We start from the raw sequence: 17,680 nt of genomic DNA, 5'->3' as shown, positions 1-17,680 counted from the left end.
TGGAGTTAACAGTCATACAACAGGTTTTGACTTCAGGAGCTTATTTCCCTCTGTAACAAACTCTACTGAAGGGTAGGGTAGATGAACTGAAACACAGTTTATTAAATCCAAAATGTGAACAAAAATACAATAAACATAGGCTTGGCTTGGTTTAGCATGAACAAGAAACATGAAACTGCACCAACAATGGTACAGGGGATACTTGCATGGTGGCCGTGGCATGGCGAGGATCAAGTAATACTGAAGTTCCACTCTAATTAAAGGAGTACGTCTTAGGATATATTCGAATTTCTTGAAAAGGGGAATGAGACGCTGAGTCTTGTTGACATACTTCAGGCATGCCTCGTGTGTCTTCCTTCAGACAATCTAAAACTGATGATGTGTTTTTTAGTGCCCTTTGACAGCACCTGACTGTCGTAGCCAATCAAAATTGGTGTGTATCCACACATACATCCACACCAAGTCTCAACTGTGCATCCATGCGGCCTAGCATGGCAGGGAGAGCAGCAATAACCCCCTTAGGGTAAACCGAACAGAAGCAACAATGTATTGCAGATAGCATTAATGTTGATATTAAATGTACAAAATAATTCAGGAATTTAGTCTGATTCAAGGGGAATTAGAATACCAAATCCTGACTGACCAGGGGAGGAGCTGGGGATGGAGATGGGCAAATTAGCAAATGAACAAGCAAATACATTTAATAGCCTAAACAATAGGATACAACAAACAAATTATTTCCATGTTTTTGTCACAAGGTTTTGTTTTATTATGTACTGAAAGTATATAATCTTTCTCCAGTCCACTCCCCAACTCAAACACACAGAAACAGTACAAACACACTCACACAAACGTGTTGCCAGCGTTGCTCTGACGATTTAAGTTAAATAGCTTAACTGAAAAGATACATGAATTTCTCACTAGCTCTGTAATAAGAGCTGTTCTTAGAGCAGAGGAACATAATTTTACTTTCAGTAGATGCTGCTGTGTAGCCTTCGTGCTCTAATGTAGACTTCTAGTGGTATTGCAAGTGATAAATGCTGCATCATTTAGAAGTAAATACATATGGTACGTTCAAGTCATGTTGTAAAGATCGTATTTACAAATTGAATGCACAAGAACGCCACAACAAACTTGTAAATACCAGTGGGAAGTTGGGGATTTTATTTAAGCCCCAATCTGTACGAATTGGTGCCGTTTCCATTAGAAACATGGTGGAATCAATAGATTCAATAAATGTAGTTGAATACAATGGGTATTTAGCAGTGACATTGATAGGCTTTGTCATTTACAACTAAGTAAGCTAACATTGTAAATAACAATTAGCCTAATATAAAATTATACAGTTTACAGTGGCTTCATAGATTAATTAAAGATGTAAAAGATTAAAATTCACCTGATGCACATTCTTTGTTCTTCATTTTCCATAAGCAGAGTTAACAAATCTTGCTGTATTTTCATGAAATTCATTAAAAGAAGGTACATCACCATCTTGCTCCGACCAAAGAGACTTGAACGCATATGTGGTAAACACGATTTCTCACCTCGTAAATACAAACATCCAAGGAGGACTTGAACGCATACCCTAAAATCCCCATAAAATACAAAATATTACATAAAATTGTTATTAAATTGTAGTCTAAAATGAAAGTAACCAGTTGAACTTTAAAACAGTTGAACTAGTCAAAGTAGCCTATAGTCAAGTTATGTTTACTACAAGCTTTATTTTATGCTGTGTTTCAGGCAGGTTTTTCAGCCAGTATTACAACTTCAAACTACGACTCACTACTTTGTAGCATTCCAGGCAGTCACGACACACTGCCTGAGCGCAAGGAAACGGGGTAGCTACATGTAAACAAAGCATGACGTCGGATCATACGGGGCTTATGCTCATTTACAATCATTTCTAAAGATGATTACTTGCTTATTTAAGGGAAATGGAGAAGAAAAATTGGTGCATAATGCAAGAGAAGCTGTTATACCTTTTATTATAACAAACACGGCATCCGTAGGGGCTGCCATTGTTGTTTCGTGGCCTATGTGACGTCAGAGCTCGTAACTGGGAGTAAAAGTGCTAAGTTTGAAAGGCACAATAATAGGCACCACGCTTAAGTTCATGCAGATGAAAACCATAACATTATTACTGATACATCCTAATTGGTAGTCAAAAGTTTGCCTGCTGAAGAAGATTAATAAGGCACATTAGGTGAGGATGCTTTAGTGCTTTGATTTGGATCATAAACTGGTGCAGATGGAGTTGGATAGAAACCAGGCAGCATGGCATTTGGATTTGGATAAAGCCCTGCAGCAGCTCCTGGATAGGGCAGCGCTGTAGGGTCATGCAGATTGGGGTAAAGTTCTGCATATGGAGGTGGTGGTCCACCAGGATAAGGCACAAGGTTAGGCTGAGGTGGCAGATATGGCTGGAATCCCCCAGATGGGCCTTGACAGGGAGGACATTGTTGGTAGGCTGGAAGAATAACCACAGGTAACATAAGTGCAGGATCTGAGGCGAAAGACACATCTAGAGAGACCTGAAAGACAATCATGTACAGAAGTCAAATGAACTGAGTGAAGTTACAAAGGAGAGAATACAAATAAATTACTTCTTTTTGCTTTACACTTTATAGGTCTTGTATTTGCTGCAAAATAAATGTTGTTATAGACTATTGTACCACACAAATTAAAAAGCTTTCGAGAAATTTGTACAAAATTAAAGGGGTGGTTGCATGCGATTTCACTTTTTTCACTTTAGTTAGTGTGTAATGTTGCTGCTTGAGGATAAACAGTATCTGCAAAGTTACAGCGCTGAGAGTTTAATGCAAATGGATTTATTGTCTTTTAAATGTATGGCAGTTTATTACCTACAGAAACGGCCAGTTTGGACTACAATGAGCTTCTTCCCGGGTTGGTGGCATCATAAACCCTTGCTATTAACATAAACAATGCCCCAGACGTGACTTCTGCACGTAACGGTAAGGAAGTGGCATTTCTGGACAACCTGTGCTTGGCACTTCAGCCAATAAAAATACAGGAAACTACATTTGGTCATCCAACCAATCTAAGACCAATGCGTTTTTCGGAGATGGGCTTCACAGAAGCAGGAAGCAAACAAGCTGTTCAAAGGACAGTGGAGACAGCAGTGTGAAATAAAGGTAAAATATAAGAAAAATATGGCGTTTAAAAAAGAAGAAGTATTAAGACATGTTATACTGCGCCCCATAAACACAACCAAGCCTAGAAAAAACACAGAACCACTCCTTTAATGGAATAGTTAAAGCTGCAGTTCGTAACTTTTTGCGCTCTTGCGGTTAAACAGAACTGAATCTTGCGGAAGAACATTGCAGCCGGAGCCACTTCTCTCTGTTTGTGTCTTTGCCGAGTCACACAGGGACTGTGCTCATCCGCAGGAGTTCCTACCAGTCTGGTCTGAAACAGTCCCAATATAAAGACTTATTATAAGTGTACCATAATAATTCAGGGTAAGACAATAACACAGGTTGTAAAATTCATGTTGCACATTCTAATTATATATTTTTTGTAAATCTTGAACACAAAAAAGTTACGAACAGCAGCTTTAAATCTACACCATGTAATTTTTCCGTCCACTAAAGGGTGCCTATTCAAAACAAAGGCATAGTTTGATGACGCCAAGTTTGAGGCCTTTCTGAGCCATCGGATTTCAACAAAAATATCTGGGTATTAATAAACGGGTGTTGAACGACATGAGGATAAGTAATTAATGACAGATTTTCATTTTTGGGTGAACTATCCCTTTAAAAATATTAAAGATCAAAAACTTTTGAATGCCAGTTTTACTTAAAATATGGCAATAATAAGGAAGAAAAAATAGCACCTTGATTTGGTACTGCACTTTTATAATTCTGCAGTTTTCAATGTTGATAGTCAGGTCATGTGGAAGGTGTATGTCCACTATGAATTTAGTCTTTTCTCCAGATGGGACGGGATCTTTAGTTTCTTTGACTATATCCTTAAATGCTTTATTAGTGCTCTTGCCAGCAATGAAGGTCTGTTGCTGCTTGAGGCTGTACTTTGGCTTGACATCACGAGATGAAGAGTTGTCAATATCAACAGAAACTCTGATTGTTTCACCTGCAGCAATGTAAGAAATTAAAGGAATTAAAGACAACATTTATCAATAATGGGGAAAAGAAAGACAAAATGACTATAGCCGGGTTTTCCATCCAAGTTGCAAATTTTATGCAAATCTATTTGCAGGTAAAGCAATGTTTCCGTGTGTTCAGGAGAACAAAGTATATTAAATATCCAATTGGAGTTAAAATATGTTTACATCTACTTACCCTAATAAAAAATGTATCTACTAATGTGACCATTTATGTTTTTATGCAAATTTGGGACATTTGATTTGCTGTTTAAATCCAGGAGCTCAAAATCTGGATAAAAAAATATGTTGATGGAGACCTGGCCATTGTCATTACAGGCTAATGTTTTTAGTTTATGCAGCTTTGAATGAGGCGCTACCTTGCATATAGCCAGTTTTGTCAGTGGTTGCTGTCATTGACATTTTTCCTGAGCCAAAAAGTTTCAACTTCTTGTCTTTTGTCACAGACTGTGGTTCCTGTTCCATGTAAAAAAAATAAAAAAACATTAAACATTAACACTAAAATCACATACAATTTCTTCTACGCTCTACGTCCAAAGCAAATGGTTTGCGTCACATTACATGAGTTCTGATGACAGTATAGGCAGTTACATAATCTCTCTATGTATCAATAGATGAGCGCCAAAGAGTCAAACATTGTATTATAATTCATACCAGTAAATGATCATTGGTCCCATCATTCCCTGGTGAAAAGTTCAATTCCGAACATGTACTAGACGTAGGCTTCCAAGGCCTCTTTAGCTTTACCATCAAGACATACTTAACCGAGCCATGAACTCCTTTAAAGGATGCAGGCATTTTTCTGAAATCAAGGCAAAATAGAAATCTTTAGTTTCTCATAAAAGACTGACAAGCATTATAGTGCATAATATGGGAATATTGGTATGTTAGCCATTGCTACTGTATGATAATAGGTTTTAATTAATTCCAAATAACTGTTTAAAATACCAGCATATACAATATACTTTACAATTTTTTTTTGTTTTACTTAAAGGGTTAGTTCACCAAAATTTTTATTTATGTCATCACTCATTAATGACTCACCCTAATGTCGTTCCTCACCCATAAGACCTCTGTTCATCTTCGGAACGCAGTTTAAGATATTTTATATTTTAGTCCCAGAGCATAGGCCGTCTATCTACACTTTACTGTCCATGTCCAGAAAGGGAATAAAAACATCATCAAAGTAGTCCATATGGGACATCAGTTAGTTAATTAGAATCACTCGGCTCGCCAATGTCATGTGATTTCAGCAGTTTGACACGTGATCCAAACTGCTGAAATCACGTGACATTGGCGATCCGAATCATTGATCAAATGAACTGATTCATGACCATTTTAATCTTTATTTGAGGAACACGGAAGAGAAGACAATGCTGAATAAAGTTTAAAGATCATAGTTTTTGATATTTTTGGACCAAAATGTATTTTCGATAGCCTAGAAATCTAGACACACCTTAGCAGCAGCAAATCTAATCTGCAGCGAGTGTCGTCTAGCAACTCTCAATACACTTCTGAGCTGTGAAAACTAAACTCTGTTCGGGCCAATCACATCGTGTACAGAGTCGGTTGGCGGGGTTCAAAATAATGACGGCCAAGTTGCGCTTGCGTGCTACCAGTAAACACAGAAACTGGCGAACGGCGGTCTTTCCAATCGGCTTTGACTGCGACTCTGGAAGACTTGGAGTTAAGCTTTTCCCTGAGAAAAGAACAAAGAACGACACTGAAGTCATTCTTAAAAAGGGAAGATGTGTTCGGAGTTTAGCCGACCAGATACAGCGAAAGTTTAATCTTCACATGTTTACTAGCTTCAACTAGCTCCGGTTGCTCAATGTTGCTCTGGTTGGTTGTAGCGCTATCCAATTGTGTGCAGAGGGAGTTTGAAAGACAGCCGTTTATCCTGCCTCTTGGATTGACCCCTGTCAATGGTGAGTTTCCAGACCAAACATCTTGATGTGGGTCTGGCTTGTCAGGCTACATTTTCGATGCTTCAAGAGATTCTAATCAACCAACTGATGTCACATATGGACTACTTTGATGAAGTTTTTATTAGCTTTCTGGACATGGACAGTAAAGTGTGCATAGACTGCCTATGCTCTGGGACTAAAATATAAAATATACTCAACTGTGTTCCGAAGATAAACAGAGGTCTTACGGTTGAGGAATTACATTAAGGTGAGTCATTAATTTCATTTTTTGGTAAACTAACCCTTTAACTAAACACATATGCAGCATATTATTGCTATCGAATTGATTAATTTAATCCATAATAAAAGTTTGTTTACATTATATTTGTGTACTGTGTATAATTATGTATATGAATATACACACATGCATAGTGCATGTATATACTGTGTGTATTATACACACACACACACACACACACACACACACACACACACACACACACACACACACACACACACACACACATATAATAAATGTTTCTTAAATGTATACATGCATGTGTTTGTATTTATATACATCATTATACACAGTACACAAATATACATTTTTGCACCTTGATTTATTGATTTGGCAGCACTAATTAAAATCAAATATTCGAGAATAATGAGAAATGAATATGACTAACATCTGCTTTTTTCAGAAACTGACTGCCATTTAAGAACATATTGACTATTAAATATTATCACTCACTGTTGAGGCAGCTGAAATCTGAATGGAAAAACATGACTTCCTTCTTTAATCACTGGTCCATCTGAGATGAGCATAAGGCATGTTAGTATGGGTTAAAAGAGAGTTTTGTTCCTTTTCCAAAAAGCATTTTTATCAGCAAACAATATTTTCATGCTTCGTGCAAATTAAAAAAAAAAAATGTAATTCAGTTTTATATGTATTTATTAGTGCAATGTGTAAATAAAAACGTCACTTACAAGTCTCTCCACTTATAAGAGTGGTATTCTTTTCGGGTTGTCCTTTAGACAAGAAATGCAAGTAAGTTATATCCCCATATTATTATCATTACACACAAACACACACACAACAACAACAACAATTTATAATAATCATCAATGTTGTCCATCTTACCGTATTTCGAGCTCTCTTGAATGAAGTATTGCTTTATCTTGAAGTATCTCTCATGGTCGCTGTATGTTGTTGTTTCGTCATCACCTGTGCTTTCAGTCCAGCTCACGTTCGCGTCTCCCGTCAGCTTCACAAACAAATGATCTACTTTGATTTCTTTGGTCACTTCCAAAACAACTCGACCCTCCACAATATCTCCGCTAGTAAAACTATTGCTTTCATTAATGGGGTCGTAATGGAGATTAAGCTCTTTGATGGATTTCGACATTTTATTATGTATGTCTCTCTAACGTTACACAGCATGCGCGGGCTCTTCTCATTCACGAACTGTAACTGTGGGTGAAAGCTTGACTGACTGACATTCTTTCGACATAAGCACAGGCTTGAGGGCGTGGCGCTTCCTGGTTAGCAATAATATTGCATTACATCGAAAACATTTGAATATCCTATGGGACTTTGGTTTTGCTATAGGTTCAGTTCAGCCTTTTTTTTTTTTTTTTTTTTTTTTTTTTTTTTTTTTTTTTATTGAGCGAACATATGAATTACAACATTGAATCCAACAAACAACAAAAAACGTTTCACAGACAGTAGCCACATGTTTTCAACAAGGTTAACAAGAGAAAAAAAAAAAAAGAAAAAAAAAAAAAAAGAAAAGAAAAGAAAAAAAAAACCAGACAAGTATTTCTTCCTTTTTTCTTACTGACAAATTCAATATTCATATAAATTGTTGAGCATAGTGGGGACATTAGATTATAAAGAATTCATCCAAAAAGTTTAACAAAGTATCATTCTTTTTGTTTTTAATTAATTGTAAAGCTTTGTTCAGCGATTCCATCTCTTTTAAAAATAAACTACATTTAGGGATGCATTTGGCAAATTTTTGTTTATGAATATAATATTTACCATGCAAGATGTAGAAGTTCACCACAAGTTCAATCATTTTGCTTTTGTTTGAGAAAGAGCATATTACGTCTTTTAGAGATAATTTATAATTCACATTTCTTGGGGCAAAAAGAAAAGAACTCACATCAGACCAAAATTTTAAAGATAAATCACAGTTGTAAAACAAATGAGCCAGGTCTTCCTCGTATACATTACAAAAAGAGCATTTGCTGTCGATGTCCATGAATTTTGATAAAGAAACTTTACATGGGTAGATTTTATGAAGTATTTTAAAATGTACCTCTTTAACCTTATTCAGCATACAAAATTTATACGGATTTAGCCATGCCTCTTTCCAATTAATATCGGCGATTTGTGCATTCCAAAAAAATTTCCCTCTAGGAGAGATTTTATGGTTAGATTGAAAAATTAATCTGATATGTTTGTTATTACAGGAATGAGAAAATAATTTGGTACCATCAACTATTAACTCGGGAAGTTTCCTTTCGTTACTTCCAAAAGTAAGGTGACTTTTCATTAAAAGTTTCAACCCATTTGGAATAGCTTTCACAACTTGCTGAAACTGTTTAAATGGAATGGGGAAATTGTAGGTAAACATAAAATCTTCATAAGACAAAACATTTCCATTTTCATCAAACAAATCCATCACAAAGTATATATTTTTTTCAAACCATTTGTCTATAAATAAGGATTTATTTCTAGAGGTAATTAGACAATTGTTCCAGAGAAGCATTTTGTGTGGAGAAAAATTGTGGTGGTAACCAATTTTCCAAGCTAATAACACTTGCTGATGAAATCTGGATAGTTTAATTGGTAGTTTTCCAGGCAGATAGTTACATCTCAGTAGAAAAGATAAGCCTCCAAGCTTTTTGAAAAAAAACTGAGGAATAAAGAACCATAATGAGTTTTCATTTTTTTGACAGTTTCTTAACCAATTAAGTTTAAAAGTATTATTAATATCAAAAAAATCTAACATCTCTAGGCCACCATCAGCTCTTTTGCCAGATATAATATCCTTTTTTAATTTGCAAGGTTTATTTTTCCAAATAAAGTCAAGAAAGGATTTATTAATTTCTTTGGAAGTTTTATCACTCACATAAAGGGATAGAGCTGGGTAAACAAATCTGGAAAGACCCTCAGCTTTGGAAAGCAACACTCTCCCAAACAAAGTCAGATCCCTTTGTAACCAATTATTAAAAATATTTTTAGTTTTTTTAATTTTAGGCATAAAATTCAGTTGTTCACGTGTATTTGTATTTTTGGAAATATGAATGCCAAGATATTTAACAGAGTTTTTTACTGGTATGTTTTCAACTAATAGATCTGTTGAATCGTGTAAAAATAAAATTTCACATTTTTTAAGATTTAACATTAAGCCAGAGGATATGGAAAATTTGGATATACAATCCAGGGCTGTTTTAACTTGACTTTTATCTCTCAGAAATAAAGCAGTGTCATCTGCCAATTGAGAAATTTTTATTTCTCTATCAAATATTTTCAGTCCCTGAATGTTCTGATTATTCAAGATCTGAATAGAAAGAAGCTCAGCCACTAATAAAAACAAAAAGGGAGAGATTGGACAGCCTTGACGTATGCCACGATGGATCCCAAATCTTTTAGAGGTTGCCATATTAAGAATAATAGAGCTATTGATATCTTTATAAAACATTTCTATAATATCAATAAAATTATTACCAAAACCAAAAACTTTAAGTGAGTGGAGTAAGAAGCCATGTTCGATGGTGTCAAAGGCTTTACAAAAATCTAACAACACAATAAGAGCCCCTGAGTCAATTTGATCAGAGTAATCTAGAAGGTCAATTATGAGGCGAATGTTATTACTAATGTGTCTATTTTTCATGAAACCTGTTTGAGCCTCATTAATGATTTCATTCAATCCAGATTTTAATCTTTTAGCATAAACTAGTGCAAACATTTTATAATCTGTATTTAAGAGAGTGATAGGTCTCCAATTATCTATATTTTGAGGATCTTTTTCTGGTTTAGGAATCAGGGAGATTAATCCTTGTTTCATGGTTGTGACCAAATTCTTTTTTTTAATACATTCATTAAACAATAAAAAAAGGGGATCTTCCAATACCTTCCAGAAGTGTTGGTAGAATTCAATTGAAATAGTAGAAGTAATTTCTTTAAATCTAGTTTACATTTAATTTAATTTTAAAAAATCTTAATGTTCTCAAACTAGTTTACAGAAACTTTGATCTTCTACTTTAAACTCAGGAGGATGATGGACAGATCATGACTCAGACTATGATTTCACCTCTAGCTTATTTCTAATTAAAGGGAGTCATTTCCACATATGTTTACATCTTAAATCCAATTTTATATATTTGTAATTTTTTCATTTATTATTTATTTTTCTTTCTTATGTATATGCTGATTTTTTTAATGATTTAATTTAAAATAATAATTTGTATTAAAATAACTGAATGAAATGTGCTGTATAAATAAACTTGCCTAGAACCAGTTATAAGCTGAGCCCGCATTTATCAAGCCTCTTACTCACAAGAACACTGCTATGAATTTACTTAAGAGTAAAAAATAAATGAAACATAAATAAATACTTGGCTCAATTAAAAGTCAGTTACTAAGCATCTCAGTCATTAATTAGGTGAAGTTTAAGATTAAATCTTAAGTATCATTCAGGACACTTTGCTGTGCCACAAATGGGATTTTGGATGACGCACGGACCAATCACTGAATAGATTACAATTATGATGTTCTTATTTAGTCAGGCATAATTGATGGACTGTTTAAGTCTTGAATTTACTTACCATAACCATAATTTTGTCCAGAAAAGGCTTTATTTATCAATTATTAAATCCAGGGCATGTGAAATTGAGTCTAATGGAGGTCTGCTATAGAGATCAGGGCCCGTATTTATCAAGTTTCTCAAAGTGCTATTTTAGTCTTAAGTGCTGAAAATTCATGAAATTTACTCCTACTTTCAAACTTCAGTATAAAAGCAAGTTATCAAATTTCTTAAAGCTAAGAATCACTCTTACTCTCCCAGTTATTTAAGACAGTTCGAGAGGTCTCTCAAGTGGTTAGGAGTTGCCAGTAGGGGCTTGTGATAGCGCTGAGGAGACAGAGACGTGCGCAAATCTTTCAATAGAGGGAGAATGTGTTCGAAATCTTTGACGACAAATAGTTAATCAAACAGTATTGTTTGGACAGAGCAGACATCATCTTTGTCAGCGCTGGTTAATGTTGGGTTTTATAAAAAAATAAATAAAATAAAAAATACTGTTCGAGTAATTCAGCATGCAGTAGCGATCGCTTCTTCCTCCTGCCATGTCGGTTTTCTTTTGGAATCCATGGTGGCTGATTATATATTAAAAAAATCTAGGCTATATATAGGCAGGTCATTTAACAGCACACCAGTTTAAAAAAAATAATTAAATAGATAAAAACATGTTTATCTTTCATTTAAAATGTGTAGGCCTATATTATAATGTATTCTCTTGAAAACTCTTTATTGTCAAATGTGTATTGGATGTAAACTCCTCTTAGGAATTTCACCATTCAATGTGAATTTGAACGTTACCAATGAAGATGGATGGGACAACATGGGGCCATCTGATCGTAGTATAAAGTTTTCTCCATGCACCCAATTTAAAACATTTACGGAATGAACATTGTTCATAATTTTTCTGAAGGTATAGCTAGCTATAGACAATATTCCAACTACTGAGCTACCGGATGTGCCACGTCAGTTTAGCGGAAGTCGGATGACAAAATGTGGAAAAGGGATGGTTTAAAAGTGGGCAGGGCAGAATAAGGTGAATCATATCTCCAAAGACAGATACTAAAGAACTGAGCTCCTGGAGGACTACACAATATATCATCGCATTATCCCTGGATAACATTTGATTAACTATGTTTGTTGTTTACATTATATCCACTTCACACTTTTATCACTGGGACCGCTCCATCGTTCATATTCAAACGAACTGCAAATCCAGCGTCAAACTGGGCCTTATAAAACACATACACAACTCCGTCGCTGTCCTGGAACAACTAACTGCATTCACTTTTCTAACTTTAGCTAGTTTGTAATGTTGCTGTTTGAGCATAAACAACAGCTGCAAAGTTACAATGCTCAAAGTTTAAAGCAAAGGGAGATATTTGTGTTTAAAGAAATCAATTTCTAAGGACTACAGCAAACGGCCGGTTGGGAACCAAAGCCTTTACCTCCAGACTTGCTGACATCAGCGGGTTCAATATTTACATAAACCCCTCCTCCGAGAATATTAAATAAGGGGGCCGAGGCCCTTTTTTATTGCTTTGGAGAAGAGTAGGCTGGAGTGCACAAGCCGGTTAGCGAACACAGCTGGGCCAGCTAACCAATCAGAGACTGGAGTTTTACCACCCCTTTAATGCTGGGTTATTTGGGAAGCAAAAGTTATTTTTCCCTCGCAACCAAAATCACACTTCTTTGGTGACACTGTTGATTTCGGGGTCTAGAAAAAATAAATGACAACGCTGCCGACGGCTACTGTAACATGAACAAAGCACAATGATGGGCGCGCTCTTGCTCTCGCTCTGGTTGATGCGTATGCATCAAGGGGGTAATCTAGCACTCGGAAAGCGTTCCACCCATAGGGGCGGCCATTGCTAACCAAGCCATCACCTGCTGTTAGCATCCCATTGACTCCCATTCATTTTTGCGTCACTTTGACAGTGAACTTTAAAGACTCCATTTGTCCATTGTTTATTTATAAAGAAACACGACAATGTATAAAAGGCTCCATTACCTTGTATCTTACACTATCGCCCTGTAGAAGCTGTTTTTGTAAAAATTGGCTAACGATTGCATCATAACCAACTCTGTCGCACAGTAGAGAAATTACCGTATAGACAGGAGGAGACACTCAGAAGCAATCTTTTACTGTCTACGAGACAGTCGGGGGGACGTGGAAACATAAAGTCCGATAAAGTCAAGAGGGAAGAATGGGGAGAAGCCCATAGTGAGCCAAAAGCAACGGGACAAAAAATTTAAACAACGTGATCCAGGTTTCACTTTTCACAACTAGAAGACCTACAACTGTCAGACAGCTCACGTCACATCTACGTCATCAAGCTCAGTCTGAGCCTGCGCAGTTTGCCGCCGTTGAAGTCTATGTGGTTGCTGTGTCCATTTATTTTACTGTCTATGGTATGCATGCTCTTCCGAGAGAATTGCCCATATAAGGAATTTCGCCCTATATACCGTCATACAGGGTGAAACTTATACAAATTCTCAAGGAGTGTATTTGGCACAGAAGTACTGTCATACGTCCAACTTATTTTTTTAAACTTTGGCTTTGTTTAGCAAATTTAATACAACTCTTTAACAGAGTAAATAAGTCATAATGCATGAAATAGCATTAGACATCCCCTTTTGTCTTGCTGAATAATAAAGTTGTAGTGACCCCTTTTGAATGTTATCCAATATAATCTAACTGTACACTCAACCATAACTGTTTATATACTCAAATAAAAGTGATGTAAGGAAACTTTGAGAGGTTTACAATGAAGCTGCACAGTTTAAGTGGAATTTTAAAATTATTTAGTGAAAAACAATTAAAACAAACTGCTAAAGTTACCTTTATGGGGTATACTTCAGGATTAAGCTAAAGTACAAAACTCTTGAGGTCAAACGAGCAAATAAATATATTTTCTGTCTAACATAGGGGAACAAGTTTATGGTGGCATTTACCAGACTTCCCTTTTGAATAGAAAATATGTCAACACAGGAAATAAACCAAACCTTGGCAAGCAGTTTCATCATCAGCAAGCTTGTATAATTGGGGATGGAGAGCTCTGGTGATACAAACCAAACATTAGACTTGAACTGATCGCATTTGGGCCCGTATTCGGAGAATTACTCAAAAGAACAGTGCTAAGAATTTACTTATGAGTAAAAAAAAAAAAAAATCTTGGCTAAAAGCTGGGCTTAAAAGTTATTTATCAAGCATCTCAGTCATTATTTAATTGAAGAGTACTAAATCTTAAGTGTCAGTTTTAGAGATGATTTGCTGTGCGACAAACGGGATTTTGGATGACGACATAGGCATGGACCAATCACTGAATAGATTTCCTTATTTAAGAATATTCTCAGATAAAATCATATTGAATGTTTACATTCCACACACAATAAAGCATTTTCATAAACACATTTTCCACATTACAAATTTTAAACTGGTGTGCTGTTAAACATATAGCCAGGTGACGCATTATTCATTAGAGTGTGATTTTACCGCCTGAGATCAAGCAGTGTTGTGATAAATGGATAATATGAATATTTTACTTAAATTTAGACTGAAATATTTTTTGAGTGTGGAGTCTAGTATATGCAAAATGTAAGGTAAAGGTAAGATTGTCTAATCATGCTATCACCTGATATAAGTAATAAGGTATACACACATCAAATGTATTAATAATGAATGATTCTGAAATAAGACAACTGTGAAAGTTTAGAAGTTTATAACGTTTATTTATTTTAAAGCTGCTGTCCGTAGCTTTTTTTGTGTTCAAGATTTACAAAAATTATATGATGAGAATGTACAACGTGAATCCATTTTCCAAACCGCGTTTTTGTCCTACCCTAAATCATTATGGTACACTTATAATAAGTATTTATATTGGGACTATTTCAGGCCAGACTGGAAGGTACCGCTGCGGAGGAGCACAGTCCCTGCGTGATCCGCCAGGCACAGAGAGAAGTAGCTCCAGCTACAATGTTCTTACGCAAGATACATGCAGTTCTGTTGATTAACCACTAGAGTGCCAAAAGTTACGAACTGCAGCATTAACTATACAAATTTGTTTTCTTTTAAGTACACAAACTCTTCTTAACTAAACTCTCCATTAAATATGTTGGGTCTCAGGTTAAAATTGCTGTTTCCAGTGGGCTCAGTGGCATTGCCTAAAGATGAGCAGCGGCTCTGAAATGTGGGGACCCAGAGGAACCTCTGCCAGAAGCGGCTAATGGACATCATCACCTCTTACTACCACAGAGCTACTGATGTGCAGTAATGCCCAACAATGCCCCTCTGCCTCCTCCTCCTTCATTTTGCACCCAGGATGAGCTCAGAGAGGGTCTCAAGCATCTTCGACATGCCTTTGTCAAGCCTTCTGCACAAATGTCTGAGTGCTGCTCAGGGACAGGAGCCAGAACAGCTTGCATCCTCACCACATGCTGACCAAAATCTGCCAGAGGTGTATGTTGTTTTATGACAGATTCGTAGCCCTTGATCACAACAAATGTACAGCATTGGAGCGTGTAACGCTTGAGCAGAGTTCCTCTCACTTGTGGCATTTGCCTTACAGTGGCTAGAGGGTTGTGGGTTTACAGTCAGCCACAGAGGCAGTTGTGTAAAAGCGAGCCCTGGCTGTCAAGAAGCCCATACAGAGTTTTGAACTCAGAGTAACTGCTGGAGATCAAATGGCCTCTCCTTAAGTGTGATGAGTCTCTGGAGGACCTGTTCAGAAGGCAGAGGTATGATGTGAAGATGGTGGATTGGACACCTCAGTTGCAGCCAAATCCACAAGGATCTGCAAGTGCAGCTAAGGGCCTGTGAGCTGCTCATCTGAGTTCCATCACAACAAGTTCTGCTAAAAGTCCCATACAGTGAGCAATTATGTGCCAAGACTGTAGCTATACTAAAAGCCTTTTATTTTGAGTATATGCTCCCTCATGTGTCAGATGAGTTTCAGGCAGGCCGTCTGTTGCTTTCCACAAGATATTTGCAGTTTTGTAAATAAGCAGGAAAGCTAACGTTTCTTTCTACTGACCTTCATGTGGAGGTAATATTTCACCATTTAATTTTCATATGTAATAAACCAAGAAGGAATTAATTTGTAAACTTTACATTATTCCTTCAAATCAGATTACTTTAAATTTTAAGAGGAATCTACAGAGCTCACATTGTATGGTTTTATAAGAAATTACTGACAGAAAACATCTGGCCACATTGTAAATATTCATAATATAAAACCTAATTCACAACCGGTAACATCTGGTCACATTGTAAAGGTTTATTAATCATTATTTACAACAGGTAACATCTGGTCACATTGTAACGGTTTATACAAATAACAATACTTCCACATTCACACTGATTAGTTTAAGCAAAACCAAAGGTAAAATGTATCGAAAGAAATTGAATGCAACCACAAATCAACACTTATTCATCCTCTAAATCAGAAATAATGTCACTTCGAAGGTTATACAGGGCTGCACAAATGTGGGCTCCACAGGACAGTGTGTGTGGAAGAGATGTATCCAAAAGGAGACAGGATACATGCATTTCACACAAAAGTTTTGCATGTGTGTAATAAAGTTTGTATGTGTGCTTGTAATATTTGAAAGATAAAATCTATAATGCAAATCTGTATCCACCAGTTGTAAATCGCTTTGGAGCGTCTGCAAAATTAATAAGTGTAACTCCAACGTGTGTACCAGTGGAGCTTTGCTGGCATCTAACGGGGAAAATCTGGTACTGCGCTCAAATTAAATGTTTATGCGGATGGGTCAGTGTATTGAAGCGTGTATGTGGCCGCTTGTCAAGAATAGAAAACAAAAGTTTTATCCCTTTATAATCACTAAAAGCTGTCACTCATTCAATAAACGCAATCTCACAAAGTTCTGCAGTGAAGCTGGTATACAATTAATCTCTTATTATCACAATGTCTGCACTTACAGAGGATTGAAGCGAGTGAACTCAGCACCTGGACAAATACTCGAGCGTTGAGTGAGTGGATTCCAAGTTCAACACCTGTCATTGGCCAATTGCGTTATAGAAATCTACAAACATGTCTGTGATTGGCTACATTACTCAATGAAGCGAAAACACGTTGGAGATTTAATCATTTGACGAGTGCAAATAAAGATACACACTGGATCTTTTGCTAGTTTATTTTCACTAATAATGTGCTATTATTACGAATTCTTGCAGAGGATTACATATCCTAGACAAGCAGTTATGGGCAACTTTTCCCTAAAGCAGAAGCAGCAGGTGCATTCACGCTGTAAACCAATGCTGCCTCTCAGTCTTTTTGCCACTCAGTAGGGCGTAATCGCAGTCACTCCAGCTGAAGATGGCGTCACGTGCATTCCCTCTATTCTGTGCCCCATATACTAGCGTTATAAGCTAATCTGTTATAGAGAGAAAACTCTTTACATTCGATTTTCATGAAAACGCACCCCAGAGAACGATCTACTCAGTAACCATGTCATGTGTTAATTACCCCTAGGTTCATTTTTCACCGGAGTTGTCCTTTAATTTAGAAATAAAAGACATTTTTCTACCCTGATTTTAGCCCATTGATTTGAACACTGTTTGAAGGGGCGCGTCTGCCGTGAGACTTCGATGTAAATGCCCATGTTGTGATTGGCTGACAGCTTTGCATATTAAATAGCTAAGTATTGCGTTTAACTCTCTCTCAAATTTTTACACGTTTTTGCTATTACAGCTAATCATAAAAAGGGATTATTTTGCATTTTATTTAGATGGAATTATATTGAGATCGCGGCAAGAAAGTTTGCAGTGATGAGCATTGGAGCCGAACACAGACATGTTG

General features: G+C 36.4%; 1 protein-coding gene across 2 annotated transcripts; it reads right to left on the bottom strand.

The window, feature by feature from the left end:
- Positions 1-114: 114 nt before the first annotated feature.
- Positions 115-7,669, bottom strand: LOC137071848 (arrestin domain-containing protein 3-like). Of its 2 annotated transcripts, none has more exons than XM_067440059.1 (7): positions 7,193-7,669; positions 7,039-7,080; positions 6,803-6,863; positions 4,799-4,946; positions 4,504-4,600; positions 3,857-4,113; positions 115-2,470 (listed from the first exon to the last, which is right to left on the bottom strand). In XM_067440059.1, the coding sequence occupies exons 1-7, from the start codon at positions 7,455-7,457 to the stop codon at positions 2,165-2,167; spliced, it is 1,176 nt and encodes a 391-aa protein (XP_067296160.1). In that variant the 5' UTR covers positions 7,458-7,669; the 3' UTR covers positions 115-2,164. The 2 variants fall into 2 exon arrangements, with proteins under 2 accessions (XP_067296160.1, XP_067296159.1); XM_067440058.1 differs by having other exon boundaries at positions 120-2,534.
- Between the last annotated feature and the right edge of the window lie 10,011 nt (positions 7,670-17,680).

Source organism: Pseudorasbora parva, chromosome 3 (assembly GCF_024679245.1).
Source record: "Pseudorasbora parva isolate DD20220531a chromosome 3, ASM2467924v1, whole genome shotgun sequence".
Taxonomy (NCBI): Eukaryota; Metazoa; Chordata; class Actinopteri; order Cypriniformes; family Gobionidae; genus Pseudorasbora; species Pseudorasbora parva.
Note: the sequence above shows the minus strand (reverse complement) of the source record. Positions and strands in the feature narration are given on the sequence as shown.